The sequence below is a fragment of the Dromiciops gliroides genome, chromosome 3 (assembly GCF_019393635.1).
Source record: "Dromiciops gliroides isolate mDroGli1 chromosome 3, mDroGli1.pri, whole genome shotgun sequence".
In the NCBI taxonomy this organism is placed as follows: domain Eukaryota; kingdom Metazoa; phylum Chordata; class Mammalia; order Microbiotheria; family Microbiotheriidae; genus Dromiciops; species Dromiciops gliroides.
The window spans coordinates 482,623,384-482,642,034 of NC_057863.1; the positions used below are offsets into that span (position 1 = coordinate 482,623,384).

At 37.8% G+C, this 18,651-nt stretch overlaps 1 protein-coding gene across 2 annotated transcripts in view; it reads right to left on the reverse strand.

The window, feature by feature from the left end:
* The window catches only part of WASF3 (WASP family member 3), a 179,639-nt gene that overhangs the window by 19,477 nt on the left and 141,511 nt on the right, over positions 1–18,651 (reverse strand). For both annotated transcript variants that reach the window (XM_043997010.1, XM_043997009.1), the window contains exons 4-5: positions 3,696–3,830; positions 663–816 (exon numbers count right to left, since the gene is read on the reverse strand). In XM_043997010.1, the coding sequence (XP_043852945.1) occupies positions 663–816; positions 3,696–3,830 (289 nt within the window). The remainder of the gene's footprint in view (positions 1–662; positions 817–3,695; positions 3,831–18,651) is intronic.

The following is an 18,651-nucleotide window of genomic DNA, read 5'->3' on the forward strand; positions in this document are numbered from 1 at the left end:
TCCAACAAATTGGAATAGATGGGTTAGACTAGATGGCTGCATTGTACAGGGGAAAATGAAAAGAAAAAGAAACAATGCATTTGCAGTGGGTGATTGGGCAGTATTAATTTCCTTGGGGTTCATTTTGCATTTGGCCTAAATCATATGCTGTACTACTCTACAATAATGGTGGGTTAACTTGTTGATCAAACTGTCTCCCTATAACCTGTAACACTGCATAATATACTCTGCTGTCAGGAGTGATAAACGCCTCTGCACTGAAATGTGGAGACAGATCAATTGTTTGCTGTATAGTAACTGAATCATGGAGTTCCCTTTTACATAGTCTAGGAACATAGTAAGCACAAAGCCCACACAGCATCATTGACAAATGAACCATTTCTATTAAAGAAACCCAGGGATCATTCATTTGATAACAAGCATGCTGATAACTAGAAATAATGTGACAACAAGCATGCAAGGCTTCCCAATTTCATCACGTTTCGGTCCCTTCACATCAATCCAAGAATTTGGAAGGATGTCAAATCGTCACCTAAAAGAATTTCTCCTTAAAGAGTCTCTAACACAATTAAATGAGCCTTCTTATAATCCCTGTCCAGTGCCTGAAACCAGATATGTAATGAAAAAGTAAAATTAAACCTAATGGCTACATGAATCCATACCTGTAAGGTGTAAGTATATTCAGGGGAGGTGGCTTATCACTCTGATTATAAATGTCAGAAACTGGATTGGGAATACTGTTCTTGGAAACCACCTGTTGGTCTTGTATTGTAGAGCTTTTGAATGCTTTTTTCATATTAATATCCTGTAGTGATACTGTTGAAAGACCCAAAAAAGTCTGGTTAGCAGAGAATACATTTGTTTTCACTGTTAAGAATCTAAGTTGAATTCAGTTCTTACACATTTAAACCAATCACAAGGTCTTCAAAAACAGCCTTCCAACAGTCTTTGCAGGTACTCATAAAGAACCACATATAAAGGCTGTTATCTTCTTCCCCCTAAATAAGCATAGCTTGCTCGCTCGCGTTCTCTCTCTCTCTCTCTCTCTCTCTCTCTCTCTCTCTCTCTCTCTCTCTCTCTCTCAAGACTTGAACTAACTCAGAACTGACTCCAAAGCAAGCACTCCTTTCTCATCTTGCGAGGATATCTGCCTAATACAATTCAGGTAAATTAAGTACCTTCTTTAAAGAAATGCTATTTCTCAAAAATGGCACATGGGGTGCCTTAATAACCCTGTAACCGTGAAGATATCTCTCTTTAAAACATATGTATGAATGTTTATGTATAACAGTTTTTCAATAGAGAAAATGGCAATGGATTTCTTTGAGTTAGGCTTATATTCTTACTAATACCAAAGAAGAGATGTAGAAATAGAAAAATGGCCAGAGATTCTATCCAGCAACACAAACACACATGCGCACATGCACACACAAAAATAGAGGAATCAGCGTGAAGCTTTCAGACCCCAGAATAACAGATGTATACACACCAAATTCAGGATCCCTGGGAATAAAACTATTCAAATAGCAAATACTAATCAATATTTACTTGGATAATTGGACTATGGTTCTACTAGCATCACGCAGAGGATTTTTTTGCTGCAAGCACAAAGTAGGATAGATGGCAGGAGCTGCACACACCAACTATATTAAATGCTACACAACTATATTAACTATATATTAAAATGCTACAGAAAATTACAGAATGATCAATAAAAGCATTATCATAAAAATCCATCTACAAGCTGATTAAAAATGGCTATTAAAGGGCTATTAAAATAAGGTTCCACTCAGTATTTTCTAAATTCTGATCTATATATTCATCCTCATGTGGTTTTAAATCTATTGTACCAGAAACATTTTAATGATAAGAACAAAGAACTTGGAGCAATACATATGAAACAGTTTGATTCCCAACAATTTAAAAAGTTAATTATAGTATAAATTAAGATGAAAGATCCTTACTTTACTGGCATCTAGAACACCTAAACAAACTATTCCCCAATTTTTTATCTTATAAAAGAAAATTTAGACTAGGAATTCTGTAACTTTCTAAATGTTGAAAAAAAAGCTGCATTTTCTGAAGGAGACAAATGGCAACTTTAGTGTGCTGATTGTTATACATTTCTAACAACTTTCACCTTGGCCTCCCAAATTAAATTGAATATTGAGAGGAAATTGTTTTTAGCATGTACCAGTAGGAATTGCTTCCCCCTTCCCCTTTTTGTATCCTTTGTAATAGAGAATGTCTCTCTGAGAAAAGGAGTGGAGGCATATGTTTGGAAACTAAGATTATATGAAAACCAAAGACAGCAATAACTTAATTTTTTGTATAAGGAGTCCAGGAAATAAAATACAATAAGCTGGAATTCCATGAAAAATAGTTTTTAAAAGTTAAACTTTACTATATTTTTCTTGACCATAGAGCTGAACAAATTTAATAACAGGGAGAAGAGGTAATATGACCTTTCGATAAGGCAATGTGAGCAAGAGATTCTATAAATGCACGTGTACAGGGAGTGCATAATGATTCCCTAATGTCTTTAAAACTGTGTCCCATTTTAACATTTTTTATTTTTAAATAAAGTTCAGATTTTTTAATTAGTTGTCTTAGTTTCTTTAATGAACAAAATAATGTCCTCTGTAAACGAATGTTCATAGATATTTGACCTGAATGAAATGTGCTGCATACACCACTGGTCCAGCAATATAAAGGCAAAAACAACTTAGGATAAATGTTTTTTTAATACAATTAAATTTGAGCCAATAATACAGTCCTTTTCCTGATTCTGGGTTTTTTCAATATAGTCTTTTATAGCAATGATACTGACAATGCAATTTTATTTTTAAAAAAATAAAGGAATGTTGATTGCTTTAAATTTTGTGCCAACTGCCCTGGTGAAGAATTTCAGAGTTACTGGGGACCAACATAAAAACATTAGTAATGGCACAGCTCTTGCAATATTAACATTATTAAAAACATAAAGTCTAAAAGCTCCCAATATATGCCACTTTAAGAGTTTGAAGGACCCTAAATGACCAAAACACTTACCCCAAAACACTTACAAGAATTAATGGCAAAAGATGAATCAGTAGGAAGCCTTCAGTTTGCTGTACTATAATGCACATAATTTTCTCTCTCAATCTTCCTGTCATTCTTCTCAAAAGGACACCTACTGTCCCTACTGTTGAAGTGACTAGATAATTTGGACAAGTTTTCAGGGGGAACAATATTTGAAGCTATTACTTATAGCCTGAAGTAGGATTTCTGCATGGAATGGGTAGTGTGTATAAGTTCTCCTAATAAAAACCCTTCAAAAGAGAAATTTTTCATTTAGTGAGAATTATGTTTTTAAATTGGCCATGAACATGAGGTTGTAATGATTGCTAAAGCTTATAATTTATTGGCGAATACTCATTAGATATTTTAGACAGACTAGCTAGAATTTTAGCCCCTTAAAAGGTATAAGTGAGATACATACATATACATTCATATATACACATATATAATTTGTTCTAACTCCTTTCCTACTTAACCCAATGTCGCATATTTCTTTTCTTATCAGAATGTCCTAGAAAAGGACAAAATGAACATCAACTCACTACCCTAAGGAAAAAGCTGTAATTGTGCTGTAATTAATTACTACCGTCTTGTCAGCATCACTTCTGGCTCATTGCTTTCATGCAATTACCTACCCTCTTCCACTGTTGAATCCAGCTGGGTAACTTTGACAGCGAGGCGATCAATTCTGTCTTGAAGAGAATTTGCTCTGATGTAAAAGTTGTTGGCCTCATTAAACAACTCACCAAATATGTCTTCAGCATGTTTGCCTATAAGAAGAAAATGGATGGGGAAAGCCATCTGTTGAAGATCTGCTGAAGCAACCTTCGCATGTTTTCACCATTGCCATATTACTGTCAACACATTAGATATATTTTTTGCAAAGAACTTCAAAAATGTATTATTCAAGGGCTTCCAAGACTCTCTAAAAATGTAACTGGAACATTGAAATATATGCGAAAGGGACCTCGAGCTGTAGTGTTTTAAAATACTTTCAAGATAACTCAGGATTTGCATTTCATTGCCTTATGAAATATAATTTAGGTCTAATTTTCCTGAAATTTCCATCCTTTTTCCACTTTACTGTTATCAAACATGTTTTAAGCTAGAGACCAGTTGGCACTAGCCCACAGCAGAATGTTTAGTAACTGAAATGATGCAGAGGGTTCTCATGAATTAATCTCTCCGTTAGTTCCAACATTACCAGATTTGTATACATTGCCTAGACAAAAACCAGTGCCTATCTGACAAGATAAACCTTAATTATTTTACTACTAAGGTAATAAAGAAAAAGTTGGAGAAACAGCAAGGCCTCTACCCCCCAAAATCATAAAACAATAAATTTCCCTAATATTCAACCTAAATATACTTTAAACAATATATTATGTTACATAACTCATGTTACTTCACAATATTTCAAATAATGATGTTTTTCCACATATATTTTTACCTTTCAAATATTTAACATATCTCCTAAAATAGTTTCCAAATTCAGTCTTCAACATTTCCTTGTAACTATTCTTTTTTTTTTGGGGGGGGGGGGAAGCAAGGAGGGTAAAATACCAACTTTGACCTTAGTATTCAAATCCAATATTCATGTTAAACAAAGAGAGACTTGCTGTTTTGTGGTGTAAGTAATAGCTTCATATAGCAATAACACTGTACTTTTGTATACAGCTTTGCTTTGTTTTTTAAAAAAGTATATGCATTATCTTCCTTGAGACTCACAGCAGCTCTATGGAGTAAAAGCCTCCATAGCTCTAGAGAGTAAATGGGTTGGGAATAAAGACTGGATATATGATTTAACTGAAGTGAAAGGCAGGGGAGATATGAATTCTCATTTTGAGGATAAAGAAAATGAGGGAAGCTGTAACCCAAGGCCACGTGACCAGCATCTTGAACTGAAATCATCTGCTTTCTAATCCAAACACTCTTTCATTGGTTTAGTGGCATTCATATTTCCTCTGGATTATAATTTTTTTTTTTCTGGGCAATTGGGGTTAAGTGACTTGCCCAGGATCACACAGCTAGTCAAGTGTCTGAGGCCAGAGTTGAACTCAGGTCCTCCTGATTCCAAGGCTGGTGCTTTATCCACTGCGCCACCTAGCTGACCCTGGATTATAATTTTTAAAATTCAGTGTTCAATCTACTGTACTCTAACAACTCCCAGCTTTTCTCAAAATTCCTATTTTGCCTTATTTTTTGAGTCCAACTGTTTTTCTCCAGAACTCACTCACTCTCTCTCTCTCAGTGCACAACTTCCATGTTCTTTTGAGTAATAGAACCAACTCCAACTTAATAATGAATTAATGAGACATTGAATAAGACAGGATTACAAGTCCACCCTCCTTACTTGGATTTCCTACTACTTACTAAAAAGAAACACCTTAATATCTGTTCTTACTTTAAGTGTAGATTTTCATCCAATTTATTGATCCAGGACAGGGCCACAGAAACGTAATTAATTATCACAGAACAACAGGAATTAGTAAATTGCTATTACATTAACTAAATGGACTGAAAATTTTAAATACTTAAAAATGAGCAATAGAACTGTGATTTTATTATGTTATTGATATAGTAAACTCTTAGTTAAGTAAATTCCCTTTACTGATGATGGTCAGCAGCATCTCTGCTTCTCCTAGAGGAAGTTAGGTGATATAGAGGATAGTGTTAGGATTGAAGGCAGGAAGATCAAAGGTGAAAACCCATTTCAGGTACTTACTAGCTGTCTGACCCTGTGGGGGTAATGATAGCATCTATTTGCCAGGGTTGTTGTGAGGATAAAATGAGATAATATTTGTAAAGCACAGTGCCGGGCACATAGAGGGTAAGTGACATGCCCAGAGTCACACAGCTACTAAGGGTCTAGGGCTGGATTTAAATTCAGGTCTTCCTGCCTCCAGGCCCAGTGCTCTAACCATTACACCATCAGCTGACCTCTAAGAATACCTGTAGGGCAGCTAGGTGGCTCAGTGGATAGAACACTGGCCCTGGAGTCAGGAGTACCTGAGTTCAAATCCGGCCTCAGTCACTTAACACTTACTAGCTGTGTGACCCTGGGCAAGTCACTTAACGCCAATTGCCTCACTAAAGAACAAAAACAAAAACAAAAACAAAAGAATATTTGTAGAATTCTGAAAGGATGAGTAACTTGTCCTGGTAATATGATTCAGAAACTCAAATCTTCCTGGCTCCAAGGCCAGAGGACAGGTCTCATGATACCTTTCAGTATATGCTTTGTTGCTGTTCAATCCCTTTTTTTTTTCAGTTGTGTCTGACACTTCATGACCCACTTGGGGTTTTCTTGGCAAAGATAATGGAGTAGTTTGCCATTACCTTCTCCAGCTCATTTTACAGATGAGGAAACTGAGGCAAACAGTGACTTGTCCAGGGTCACGCAGTTAATAAGTATCTGAGGCTTGATTTGAACTTGGGAAGATGAGTCTTCCTGACTCTAGGCCCAGTACTCTACCCACTGTACCACCTAGCTGCCCACATTGTATATTAACTATGTAAATTTTTGCTCCTTCTCAGGATCTGAGTGGGACAAGTGTGGACTCATTGATGTCCTTGGAAGGAACATCTACTTGATAGAAGGTCCTCCCAAGAAGGATCATTCCCTGAATTTTATGCATAATCAAGAAACCATGAAGACACTTAGCAAAAAAACCCAACAAAATCATTAAAACACTGCTCTGTTTCAGGGGGCAGCTAGATGGCGCAGTGGTTAAAGCACCGGCCCTGGATTCAGGAGTACCTGAGTTCAAATCCGGCCTCAGACACTTGACACTTACTAGCTGTGTGACTCTGGGCAAGTCACTTAACCCCCATTGCCTAAAAAAAAAAACAAACAAACAAACAAACAAAAAAAAACAAAAAAAAACAACAACACTGCTCTGTTTCAATAAACAGATTTTTTTCCTTAAAAAACACCATATGTAAGCAAAATCTTTTATATTCAAGTGTGACTTGCTTAAATATGCTTATTTTCTACATAAATGTGCTGAGGAAAATTCATATATAAAGACTCTACACAAATTGTATGAAGACTTCCATGTGCCCATTTTAAATACAAGTACACTGAGGCCCAAGGCAGGTAATAAGTGCCAAAGATAAGACTAAAACATCTTAATCCAAAAGCACTCACCCAAACCATAAGTCAGCAATATAAATGAACAAACTATAAGGAGGACTTTGGACATTTTGAAGGAAGATTGCAGAATGAGGAGCGTCTGTAAGAAATTGTCTTCATTTTGGTTCATTTGCAGCAGAACCCAAGGTGTGACCCAGACAATATCAAAGAATGATTGACTCTTCCTCCAAGTTTGTCTGTGCCCAGAAAGGATAATTAAAACAATGCACCTAAGGCTCCAAGTGGAAAGTAACTTGAAGACTATTAGATTGAGTCTCCAGTCTGATAGTGTTTCTTTCTAGGAGTATATAGCCAAGAATTCAGTGAAACTTGGGAAGACCAAATGCTCTGATGCAGAGTGAAGTTAGTGGAACCAGGATGCAACCTATATGATGTCTACAAAAACATATGCTGAAAGAACAATAAATTAAAGTTGTATGTTATGTAATTAGAATGATTCAATTTGGCCTCTTAGATGAATTAGGGGGGAAAAGTGTCTACCCCCTTCCACTGAGGGACTATGGGTATGGGACACGACATATGTCGTCAGACATAGTATGGTGGCTGGTATTACTGAGCTGTTTTTCTTTTAAAATCTTTATTAAAAAAAGAAAGAAACAGGGGCAGCTAGGTGGCACCGTGGATAAGGCACCAGCCTTGGATTTAGGAGGAACTGAGTTCAAACCCAGCCTCAGACACTTACTAGCTGTGTGACCCTGGGCAAGTCACTTAACCCCCATTTCCCTGAAAAAAAGGAAAAAAAAAAGAAATGGTCCATTGAGTAGAAAATGTGTATATTCAGAAATATATTTTTTAAAACAAAAGGCAATAAAGGAAAAACACCAACAAAAATAGAGCATCAAAGGATTTTTTTTTTTAGTGAGGCAATTGGGGTTAAGTGACTTGCCCAGGGTCACACAGCTAGTAAGTGTTAAGTGTCTGAGGCCAGATTTGAACTCAGGTACTCCTGACTCCAGGGCCGGTGCTCTATCCACTGTGCCACCTAGCTGCCCCCAAAGGATTTTTTTAAAAAAGGAAAAAGAGAGAAAGGCAAAATGTACTCTCAGGTTTTGAATTATACAAGGTCAACTCTGAACTTTAGGAAGATCATTTTGGCAGGTGAGTGGAGGATAGAGTGGAGTAGGGGCGATACTTGTGATGTGGAGACCAATTGGCAGGTTAATTCAGTACTCCAGGTGTCAGGTGAAGAGGGCCTGCACCAGGGTAGTGGTGAGAGAGGAGGGGGCATATTCGAGAGATGTTATAAAGGTAAAATTGACAGGCCTTGGTGACAGATTGGACATGAGGGTGAAAGAGGGTGATGAGTCGAGGATAACACCTATGTTGTGAGCCTGGGCAACTGGGAGGATTACCTTTGACAGTAATAGGGAAGTTAAGAAGAGGGACGGTGTGAGGGGAAAGATGATGAGTTCAATTTGGAAAAGAGTTAAAATACATTCACTTCCAGATGTCCCAAATATAGCAGGCATATTGTTGCTTAAGAGGCAGAATACCTAAGGGAACAAAGAGTGAGCTTCTAAGCATGGAAAACCTGGGGTCAAATCTTCCCTCTGACAAATTTTGTCCAATACCATGTTACTTTGGGTAAGTCACTTAGCAGTGCTCTAGGCCAGTAGTGTCAAATTCAAATAGAAAGGGGATAGAGATACCCCACTAATCCACAAATAAGGATCCCTGAAGTCCACATATTGACTTGGTTTAAAAATGTAATATTATCCATGTCTTATTGTATTTTCTTTATTTTGTTAAATATTTCCCAGTTAATTTTTGTTTGTTTTTGTTTTTTGTGGGGCAATGAGGGTTAAGTGAGTTGCCCAGGGTCACACAACTAGTAAGTATCAAGTGTCCAAGGCCGAATTTGAACTCAGGTCCTCCTGAATCCAGGGCCATTTGCTGCCCCCAGATTAAAATTTAACTGGGAGGAGGCAGGTAGGTGGCACAGTGGATAAAGCACCGGCCCTGGATTCAGGAGGACCTGAGTTCAAATCCGGCCTTGGACACTTGATACTTAGTAGCTGTGTGACCCTGGGCAAGTCACTTAACCTTCATTGCCCCCCCCCCAAATTAATCTAATTCATACCTTGAAAGTCTTACGGGCCATGTTTGTGACACCTCTGCTCCTGGAAGCTCTTTAAGACTATAAATTGCAGGGAAGGTGCTGACCTACATAGATGGAGGGAGTTTCCTCCCTTGACAATTTCCTATCCCACTGAAATCTCAAGGCCATTCACTATCCTAATAGTCAAGTAGAACTTAGAACAGGAAGTAATTCTGTGCTTTCTATGGAGGAAAACTAGGGCCATAGTGGTGACTAAAATGAGACCCGAAGCTTCAGCACCTGCTAAACCATGATACTCATTTTTCAATTCCATCCACCAATTATAAAAAGGTTTTGGGGGAGAGGTAGTAAATGTAACTTCTTATCTGATGTGTGTAGGGGAGGATGAGGTAGGGTGGGGTCAAAGGAAGTAGTCTTTGTAGGTCAGGCCCAGGACTAGAGGGATGGCTGCTCTGTGTGGAGAGAAAGGGTCCATTTCAGGGTCAATGTCCAGGAAGACTTTGGTGGCGGCTGGCCTTCGTTTACTTCAATGCTCTCTGATGTGTTGGAGGTTGGGGTTGAGGAGAGGCAAGTATTTGGAGCAGGGTAGCTGATCTGAGGGTGTTGCTTGAGCTCTGAACCCACTGGTGGAAGCAGAACCTCGGTTCTGCTGCAGTTCTTCCTGAGCCTGGCATTGGTCCCTCTCTTCTTCTGAAGGAAGGGGGAGAGAAAAGCCCAGGCAGCAGCAAGGGATTTGTGGTGTTCTTGCAATGGGAACCAGGGAGAGAGGGCAGAAGGCTAAGGGGGAAATAATTGCTTATCACTGGTAGTTGACCTTCTAAATCAGAGTAACCCATGTTGGATGAACCAGAAGAAGGAGAAAAGCAGAGGCAAGTGATGGTTGCAAGCATGCAGCACTGTGGCACTCCCCTCCTCCCTCTAGAATGTTCTTCCTCCATCCCAGTGAATCATCTTCTATACCCCACTTTGAAGACTTCTATTCTATGAAAAAAAGTGGGCTCCACAGTAACGTCCTCTTCTCTTATATCCCAATGTTTGAAAAGATCTAGTCTCTCTACAAGCAATTTGTTGGACTGGTCAGGGGTACCCCAAGATTTAGTAATATAGCATCTACAGTTGCCAACAACACCTTGTGCTAGAGATGAACTATTGGCTTACTGAAAGAATAAGCTTTGCTTATTTGGGGTTCGATTAGTTAAAAATGACACAAAACAAAAAAACCCTAGGCACTAGTTGTTGAAAATTAATGGCAATTTTTTCATGTTTCAGTGACATGGACCTGGTCCAGCTTTACTGATACCTTTTTATATGGTGACGGTTGTTGTTCAGTCCTTTTTGGTCATGTCCGACTCTTCATGACCCCATTTGGGGTTTTCTTGGCAAAGATATTGGAGTAGTTTACCATTTCCTTCGCTAGTTCATTTTTTACAGATGAGGAAACTGAGGCAAAGAGGGGTAAGTGACTTGCCCAGGGTCACATAACGAGTAAGTGTTTAAGGCCAGCTTTGTTTGTTTTTGTGGGGCAATGAGGGTTAAGTGACTTGCCCAGGGTCACACAGCTAGTAAGTGTCAAGCGTCTGAGGCCAGATTTGAACTCAGGTCCTCCTGAATCCAGGGCCAGTGCTTTATCCACTGTACCACCTAACTGCCCCCTAAGGCAAGCTTTGAACTCAGGAAGAGTAAATGTTCCTGACGCCGGGCCCAGCGCTCAATCCACTGTGCCACCTAGCTGCCCCCATCATCTCTATGGACATCATGGTATTAAGTATGCCATTAAGTACCCCCAAAAGTAAGATTTCTGTCCTTTGAACTATGGCTTGAGAGAAAAGATTAGTTGTTAATGACAGAAGGTCTGTCATTACCTTAGGGCTTCACAACATAATGCTTTTCTGGGAGACCTTTATGTGGAACCATGCAATAGAAAAATAGGCCATTAAGATAGTTTTTCAAGCACTTCAATCATATCTTACCTTGGGTATTTTTTTCAGACCCAACTACACTGAATTCAGCATTATAATTGGTTACAATATAGAGTCTAGAGTATTCCCAACATTCCCCAGACTCCTCCAAACTGTCAAGCTTTTTCAGCATCAATTTATCAATGACTGTCTTATGGTCTTCTGTGATATCTTGTAACTAGTGAGTGGGAAAATATCACCAACATACTAGAAATATATCCTCATATTGCCTCATCACACTTCTAGACAAAATAAGAAGAAAAGAAGTGGACTAAGTGGGTCATTTATTCAAATGCCCACAGGGTCTTGTTTCAAAAGAAATCAGGCCTTAAAGAACATGGACTCCAAAAAAAAAGAATTTAAACTAAACTGAAATTAAGATACACAGCCTTCATAATGCACCATTGACCACTAATGCTTGCTATCACCTTCACACTGCCTTTGGTATTTGTGAAGAAAGAGAGAGAGAGGGAGAGAGAGAGAGAGTGAGAGAGTGTGTGTGAAAGTTTAAGACACTTTTAATATTTTATAAGCTTGAAGGTGTGTGGGTGGATGTGTTTTTAAAGGCTTTCATTGAAGCTACATTGTTTTACCCCTTGCTCCTTTTCATAAGGTTGGACATTTTTTAAAAATGTATGAGAGAAAAACCATAACAAATTCAAGCACTCTGTCATGAGATTGTGAATTCCTGTAAGAATTGAACTTTAGAAAGATGACATTTAGTATTATTCTAGAAACTCAAAAGATGATCAATCAATACATATCCTATGAGAATGACAGTGATGAAGAAATAATCTCCATATGCTGTTATACTGATACACTTTTCAAGGCAATATAATTTATGCCGGAGTTCTTACCCTCCAGATCTATTGCTGATAGTGAATACTTGCATAGATTTGATAAAGTCAGATGTCACTGCCCCAATTTCTACTGTCTTACAAATGCAGCCAAGTATACTTGGTATCTGTTCCTCATTGTACTTATTACTCCAAAAATCCACATGGAAAAAAGGGAGAGAAAGCAACCAACTCCCAGACTTTCTTAGGTTGTACACAAGTTTCATTGTGCTTTTGCTTTGATTCCATATCAAATGAACAAATGAGAGCGAGCCAGGGCTGGCAACAACGCCTCTTTGTAATGTTCACCCTCTCGCATTTGTCTCCAAAGTATTTCCTTCCAAATCCCAATACTGACTAGGTTTCCATCTTCCATTACTCTAATTAAAAGTTCTGCTCTAATGTCACATTAAGGCACGGAGGTCACCTGGGCTCTCAAAGGTTATGAGAACAGGATGAAAGTTGTGGCAGGTCTATCACCAGGACCCAGTGTTTTCAAGTATGGCTCAGCAATGAACTTTACATCTCTTTTTTTTTTTTTTTCCTGAGAATCGGCTTACTTAGGTTAACCTTGGGAATGGCGGTATTTTCTGCCACAACAACTCATGTAGACTGTCAAATCTATACAAATATCTGGTTATCAATAGATCTGGTCTGTGAGAAGTTTTGCATAAATTATACGTCCTTGAAAAGTGTACAGTTGAACAGTATTTGGAGATTATTTCCTCATCGCTGTCATTTTCATCTGATATTTATTATCTTTTGGGTTCCTAGTATGATACTGAATGTTGTCATCTTTCTAAAGTCCAAGGGTGGAAGGTCATACAATCTGAGCCAGTAGAGGCAAGACCCACAGTAATAAACTATTACAACTTCTTGAAGAATTGTTCTCATTATCCTTGTTGATTTCCTCATCATGACTCTATCGCATATTCAAAGTTGAAAGAAAGGAACTTTAAATAATGTTTCCATCTCTCTTGACTTCTGCATGATTTCCTACTCTTGTCCATCTGTACAGCTACAATTCATCTATTTGCCATTCCTAATATCCTTCACCTCACAAAAACACTCTGGATCAATTTTCTTTGCACCCTTTTTCGAAACCTTTCCTTCTGGCCAATCTCTCCCTTCCATCCAAAAGAAAACATTCACTGTATCCTTTCAAAATAACCTTTAAAACTTCTCTGTGAGGCAATGCACTTACCATAACCAGCAAAACCACTCAGAAGCCTAGCTATTTTTAGATGTGGTCAGCACCATGTATACAACAGGGTACAAAGTTCCTAAGGACAGTGTTTTTGAGATAAGTTTTGCGCCAGCTAGAGGAGAAATGCCTTGAACATGTATGATATCAGATTTTTTTAGAGATAGACAGACATGTCAAATATCAGCGGAGACTTTTAAAAAATCTAATAAAGAAAAGGCAGCTAGGTGGCGCAGTGGATAAATCACTGGCCCTGGATTCAGGAGGACCTGAGTCCAAATCCAACCTCAGATACTTGACATTTACTAGCTGTGTGACCCTGGGCAAGTCACTTAACCCTCACTGCCCCACCCAAAAAATGTATAAAGAGCAGTTTTTAAACTATTGGATTTATTGTCAATTTATTTAATAAATAAAAGAGGAAAGAGAGTTCCGATGGTTAATAAAAAATGTTAATATGGGAGAGAAGGAATGCCTTAAAGATTAACCATAATGGAAAGCCATTCAATTAAAACAGGAGGAAAAGGAATACGGATAGAACAATCAGCTGACACGATGCTATAATTTAGTCCTTGAGTCATTTTTCATATTGGTTCCATTGTATCTAGTGTCTAAAGATGCTGAAGAACTCTGGTTTTAGTATTGACTGGCATTCGGGAGATCCAGGATTAAGTTCTGATTCTATTAGTAACTAGGTAACCCTGGGCAAATCACCTGTGCTCTCTGGCTTTAAGTTACTCATATTTAAAAAAAGTGGATTAGATCAAAATGTTACTATAACTCCATCAAACTGATGGTAAAGAAAGTATAAACACAATCAAACATAAAAAAACAATAACCATATGATACAATTTACCATTTTAATTCCATTATTTGAAATTTCCTGCTAAGAAATGATAAGTAAATAATGAGATTACACATATTAGTCAAAAGAAAACAATCAACTTTAAATCTCGAATCTAATTGACATTAAGTATGAGTGGCTAGAAATGGAGAGATGGAGCATGTAAATATAACAATTCTAATGTATAGCATTGCTGTATCTTATGCTAAGATTTTATTTCAATGAAGTAACCTTTTCAAATAAGATTTTCTTTATCTACCTAACTATTCATGATTCAAAGTAACTCCTTAACTTGTGAAATCCTCTATATGGCTGTAATTAAAAGTTGTTAGATTATTTCTATTACAAGCTTTTAAACTTAATTCTAATGCCCAAGGTGTTTCTCACCGGAAAGCTTATGATTTCAGAATATAATTCTAAAGTAGGAGATAATTTAAAAAAAAAAAAGCAAAATGCATTGGGGTACTGCATTTAATCCTCAAGATCTAAACCCCACCAGTTTCCTTGGTTATTCCTATGCTAGAAGAGTAGAGAGGGGAATCTATAAATTAAAATTACATACAGAAATATAAAGCATTCAGGTTAAGCTTGATATAAGGAGACCAGATAATTTGTCTCTTTTATATAATAGTTTCTATTTCCTCCTGACCCTAATTTCTACTCAGTTGTAAAGATTATCAGCATGATCTAATGAAGTCAGAGCATAATGTTTTGTTTTGTGTTATTTGGGTTTGGTTTGATTTGCGGGGCAATGAAGGTTAAGTGACTTGCCCAGGGTCACACAGCTAGCAAGTGTCAAGCGTCTGAGTCCAAATTTGAACTCAGGTCCCCCTGAATCTAGGGCCAGTGCTTTATCTACTGCGCCACCTAGCTGCCCTCCTTAATGTTTTTTAAACCACAAATCAGACCCTTGGTTTCCAATAATTCTGTTGTTGGCAATGATAAACAACAACCATTCTAGTTCTTTGCCTTTCTTCCCTTGGGGTTTCTTATCAAGAAGATCCAGAATCAGCCCTCCTACTTTCTGAACAAGTCTTCACTATTCAGTACCTTAGAAAAAATAAGACTCATCATGAGGCTGGAATGTAGCAAATCTACCCACTACCCACCAAAGATGGAGAGATAATCAATGTGGGAATTTGTTTTTCTGGGAATATTTTTTACAAGGGTTTTGTTTTTCTGTGGGGGTTTGGGGGGAGGGAGAAGGGTAGAAAAAGGGAGAGAAAATAAACACTTGTTAATTGACAGTTAAATTTTAAAATGTTAAATATTTTGTAGACAATCTAAGACTTTTTCACGTACTATGAAGTCAAAGCTGAAATGCTCCAAACAAACACTTCTGTCAGTACTCATTGGTAAAAGCTCTGTAACCTTGCCTTGTGATATCTCAAGAAGAGCAACCAGTTGTAAATATTCCTTCCCTAGTTCCCAGAAGAAAAGGAGGTGCTAGGCCAGGGTGGTGGCACATGTTTGTAGCTTTTGCTCCTGGGGGAGGTCGAGGGAGATGCTGGTGCATTTTATCACTTGGGCTGAGAACTCTGTGCTAAAGGGAGACAGAAGCCAATTGATATCTGCACTAAATCTGGCATCAGTGTTGTGACCTCCCAGGAGCAGGTCCCCCGGATTGCCTAAAGAGGAATGAGACAGCCCAGAGCAAAAACAATAGGTTAAAGCTCCTATGCTTACCAGGACTGGATCACAGTCATGAGTGATCACTATAACCTCCAACCCAGGCATGACAGGGAAGCCCAGTCTTAAAACAAAACAAATGAGCATGCATACAAGAAAAAAAGCAAACAAACAAAAGCAAAAGTGAGGTTCTAGCATCGGAGTTTAGTGAGGCTAGAAGTTTGTTTCAATCTGATATAGCTCTAATTCACTAACGAATGTCGCCAAAGAATTAAGACCAATTCAGTCTCTACTCAGGCAGCATGAACAGAGTACAGGAGAGACCTAGGTTCAAATCCCACCTCTGACAAATAATAGTTGTGTAATTATGGGCAAGTCATTTAATCTTTCTAAGTTTCAATATCTTCATCTGTAAAAGTAAAGATTAATGGAACCAGAAATAAGGAAGTGGTAACTACATGCTAGGCTCTATGCTAATCACTTCACAAATATTATCTTATTTGAACCTCACAACTCTGTGAGGTAGGTGCTGTTATTATCCTTATTTAAAGTTGAGGAAACTGAGGCAAACAAGGGATATGTGACTTGCCCAGGGTCACATAGCCAATAAATGTATGAGGCTGGATTTGAATTCAGGTCTTTCTAACTCCAGGCTGAGCATTTTGTCCACTATACCACTTAAGTACCTTAACTCATGGGGCTGTTGTGATATGTATATGTGTATGTGTGTGTGTATATATATATATATATATAATATATGTAAAGTATTTTATAAATCTTTAAAAGCTACATAAATGTGTTATTGTTCTAACTATTATTAGGAAAATCACTGATATGACAAATTCATAGAATACCCAAAGGTACAAGAAGGGCATTTTTGAACATTTTAATTTGAAAAATTAAAAAGCAAAATTTGTTCAGTCTTAAAAGCTATATAGCATAGTAGAGAGAGAAAGACCTGGAGCTAGAACCATAGAACCTGAGTCCAGATCCGACCCCATTTAGGTGACATTAGACAAGTCATTCAATACTCCCTGGAACACACTGTCCATCTCACCTCTGAAGTCTCTGCCAGGTCTAGACTGATGACTCTTAAGATCTTTGTGTTGAAGGTTCTCTACTAAACCTCCTTGGATTTACAAAATCAGTTCATATTTCATAAAAGTCTAAACTAATCAAAGTCCGCCAAAAGCAATACCGGGCTGCTTTCTCATCCCTATCATTGTTTTGTTGTTTGTCAAAACTGGGTACAAGTGTCCTCATATCCACGAGGATGCTGGTTCTGAATAGGCAGGCATCAGATTTGCTTATTTTATGTATAAATAAATAATAAAGAAATGGGTCTCTGTGGTTTTCTACTATAGAAATACTACTTGTGATCAATAAATGAATTTTCCAATCCTTATCAAATCTTGTCATTTTTAACTTCACATCCCTCATATATATCTCCTTCTTCCCATTCATTCAACAACCAGTCTGACTCAGATACTCATCAAGTACTCAGTACTTATCAAGTAACAGTTTCCTAGGTAGGCTACCTTCAGCTAGACGGCACAGTGGATAGAGTAATGGGACTGCAGTCAGGATAGTCCTGAGTTCAAATCTGGTATCAGACATTTATTAGCTGTGTGACCTTGGGCAAGTCATTTAACTTTTGTCTCAGTTTCCTTATCAGTAAAATAAGAATAATAAGCACCTATCTTTCAAGGTTGTTGTGAGGATAAAATGGGATATTTGTAAAACCTTTAGCACATGTGAACATGCTATATAAATTCTAGCTATTATTATCATTATTAATCTCTCTGCTATTCAATCCTCCACAAAGCTACTAAAATAATGCTCTTCTTAAATCACAAGTCTGACACAGTTACTTCACTACTCAAGAATCTTGAATGACTCCCTATTTTACTCTAGAATAAAAATAACCTCTCAGCTGGACATTTAAAGCTGTTCAATATAGCTCTAGTCTACTTTTTTAGACTTATTTCACATTGTTCTGCTTGAGACATTCTATATTCTAGCCAAACTGGCCTATTTACTGTTGCCCAAACTCAGCATTCTATCTCTCATGTCTCCATTCTTTTCTTGAAGCTATTCCCAAGTTTGAAATGAAATATAGTTTCACTTCAAGATTCAGTTAGGAGGCCACCACCTAGGGTAAACCTCTCTTGATCTCACCACTTATTAGTATTCTGACTTTCCTCAAATGATTTTGTATTTATTGACTACAAGCTCCTTGAGGTCAGGGGCATTGCCCCTCCTTCTTACCCACAAGCTGCTGGTGCTGCCTGGGTACACTATAAATTCAAGTTATCTAATTACCACTGAGCTTTCTAAAAAATGCCTTTATTTCTCCTTAATTAATACTCTATCTCAATACTCACAAAAGCTATTCCAAATCTTCTCTTTTTTCCTCAAATCTAATACTTCTCTCTTCCCTATTGGCTCTGCTGTGGACCTCACTTCTTACTTTACTGAGAAAATTAAGGTTGAGTCCCCTTTTTCTGCATCTCAAAACCCCTTGACTTCATCCCCCTTTTTGATGAAGTAAACCTCCATGACAAGGCCAATCATGTATAAATGTGTGCTTAATACTATTCCCTCCCAACTTCTCCAGCAAATATCCCTTTTAATCTTCTTCCCCCTCTCTTCAATATTCAGCCTCTCTCTATCTACTTGTTCCTTTCCTACTCCTTTCAAACATAGACAAGTCTCTGTATTTTTAAAGTAACTGTCCTATAGCTCTCCTCTCTTTTTCAGCCAAATTCCTAGGGAAAAGGGTCTACACTTTTCTTCCTCAACCCTCTACGATACAGCTTTAATTTCATTACTTAAATGAAACAAATCTCTCCAAAGTTACAAGCAATCTCTTGACTACCACATATGATGGTCTTCATCAATCCTC